Genomic DNA, 2559 nt, shown 5'->3' on the forward strand with positions numbered 1-2559 from the left:
CGCTTAGTGCACTTATTTGCATATGTCTAGTCTGGACTTTATAATAATCTATATCTATACCAATAAAGAGGAAAGATTTGTATTTTTGGATTTGGGTATTGAAATAACTTAAGACACTAGGTTGCATCATTAAAAAGCTATGTAACCACTCAGTAACATAGGCTATATATACCACGACGACAAAGTCGGGAGCAACAGCTAGTATCTGATATACTTTATATCTTTATTCTACGAGGTTCTTAGGTATACCTAAATATATTGGTAAATTCTAAAAGACCTTGGAACGTGATACAAGTATAGTATGCCTAGTTTAAAAAATGGACTTGAGCGTTTCTATTTTTATAATCTCATCTGTGAAAAAAAAACATGTTGATAACTTGATCAAAATGTTTTCATAACACTTGCACTTAGTTGCAAAGATAATGTCTATTTTTGTAGAACAAACACGAAGATTAAGATCTGTGGGCAATTTGATTTTGCTTCTACCATCGGATGTTCACAGGTCTTTTTGAATTCTGTTTAGGAATCTTAACGATGTTTGTTGGATGGAATACAATGGATCGTAAGCAGTTGCCGGCATCTTCGTTCAGTGGTAGGTACTTTCAAAAGTAAATTGAAATCACTTTAGTAACAAAAACTACAATCGTGACTGAAGTTTTTGTTCAAGTACAGTAACTATTGTTAACTGCCGAACATTAGAGCACTAACCCCCAAAGTATGAGTCATCGTATTGGAGCGTACCAATTGAAACGAGCTGCCTTCATTGAAGTAACCTAAAAATGCAACAAATTGACTTTGAAAAAAGTATATTCCAAAGAAGCAATTCTTTATTTGTACTCTGGTCTGATGGAAACAGCTATATTTCTGCCGGACTACATATTTATGTAGTCAATTTGTACCGTCCTGTCACATTTAAAAGGTTATTTTTGTTACATCATATTTAAAAATGATAGATTATTGACTTGACCTTTGTAAACATCACCTGCATTTCAACAGTTTCGCTTATCTTCAACCTAGAGCTGATTATTTCGAACGATTTTTATCACACTATATAAAATGACTTGTGACACAGGATTCATTGGGGCTATTATTCTGAATTTACATTAAATGAGATAAAAATAACACTGCATACTTATTTTTATCATTTTCTATAAGACAATATAAATGTAAACCTATAAACACGTAATTTGATTTGCAATAAGTTTGAAAGGTAACATGGGGGAAAAAACTAAAAACATTTGCAACTTAGTATATTTATTTAAAATAGAATGCTTACATTAATTATCTAAAATATTAAATATACGTTTCACTTACTTCAACTGTTCTTGGCCATCATTTAAATGTAACATTACTTTAACAATAGCATTAAATAATAAAATATTTACTACCAATCTTCTAAATTTATTTATTTATCATATCTATAATATTACACAAAATATGAAGATATACCCATCTTTATATATGTAAATATTTCAATCTTGTGTATATAGGATGGAGTTCTAAAAACTTAAATCAATTTACTGATGCATTTTTGGCTCTTCGTAATTTTTAAATCACATCAAGATTCTTTTTTTCAAGTACGTCAAATACTTTGTATGGTAAACAGTTTTTTACTAGACCTCTTCCAGCCGACCTAAGGCAAGGTATCAAAATGGGTTTTGAATAGAGCATAAAAACACTTTGTGACAAGCCAATTTAGGGACAGGAGGATGACTAAAACCCTGTGCCTTTGATGGTCTCCACAGAAATTTCAGTTATTTGCACTCGAAATAGACTTCTCATAGGTTGAATATGGGAGGGAGGGGAGGATAAACTATTAGGCGCGATTACACTACATTTAAAAATATACTAAGCTATAATTTCAACTACTAAGGTGGCATCATTTGCATCAAATCACTTCAGCACCGAAATTATGGCCGTCTTCATTTGGTAGATTTCAGTATAGACAAATAGTAATTTATTTAATTTTAATAAATTACATTATGTATTAAATGTAGATCTTTTAACAATTTCGATAACAGTAAAATGTTGAACAGACGAAACTTTGTTTTAAAACCAGTTAACAAAAAAAAATACCAATAAATAATATCAAAATATAACATTACAAAGTTATTAAACACAATATAAATTAGTTATTTATTGTCGAATAGAAATTGTATCAACGGTTGGTAAACGCAAGGAATATGTATTACTGATGTTGACTGAAATAGTTGATGACAAAATAAACAAATAATAATTCAATTCCTGTTCTGTTACTCTCCATCTCTTTCTAATTATCACCTATTCTTTTTCTAGTATTTTTTCCTTTAAAAAGCCAACAAAGATATAAACATCGATCTATTTTGTTAGTATTGAAACTTATATTGAAGGGAGGAGTTATAATTGTGCGTACGAGATGTGTGATTCATGAGAATTTGGTTGAAGATAAATGTATTAGCTGTAATTATGGTAATTATTGTCTTTAGTTTCCAAGTCATTTCATATAGGATCTAAACCAGAGATCAACTATGTACAGCACCTGCCTCTGCTTACCCCTTTCACTATTTATTATCACAAGTC

At 30.3% G+C, this 2559-nt stretch overlaps 1 protein-coding gene across 1 annotated transcript in view; it reads right to left on the bottom strand.

Moving 5' to 3' along the window:
• Nucleotides 1-347: 347 nt before the first annotated feature.
• Nucleotides 348-2559, bottom strand: part of LOC106099384 (ER degradation-enhancing alpha-mannosidase-like protein 3) — a 10206-nt gene continuing 7994 nt past the window's right edge. The window contains exon 10 of the mRNA XM_013277920.1: nucleotides 348-351. Within this exon, the coding sequence (XP_013133374.1) occupies nucleotides 348-351 (4 nt within the window). The remainder of the gene's footprint in view (nucleotides 352-2559) is intronic.

Source organism: Papilio polytes, unplaced genomic scaffold, assembly GCF_000836215.1.
Source record: "Papilio polytes unplaced genomic scaffold, Ppol_1.0 DF824124.1, whole genome shotgun sequence".
Lineage (NCBI taxonomy): Eukaryota > Metazoa > Arthropoda > Insecta > Lepidoptera > Papilionidae > Papilio > Papilio polytes.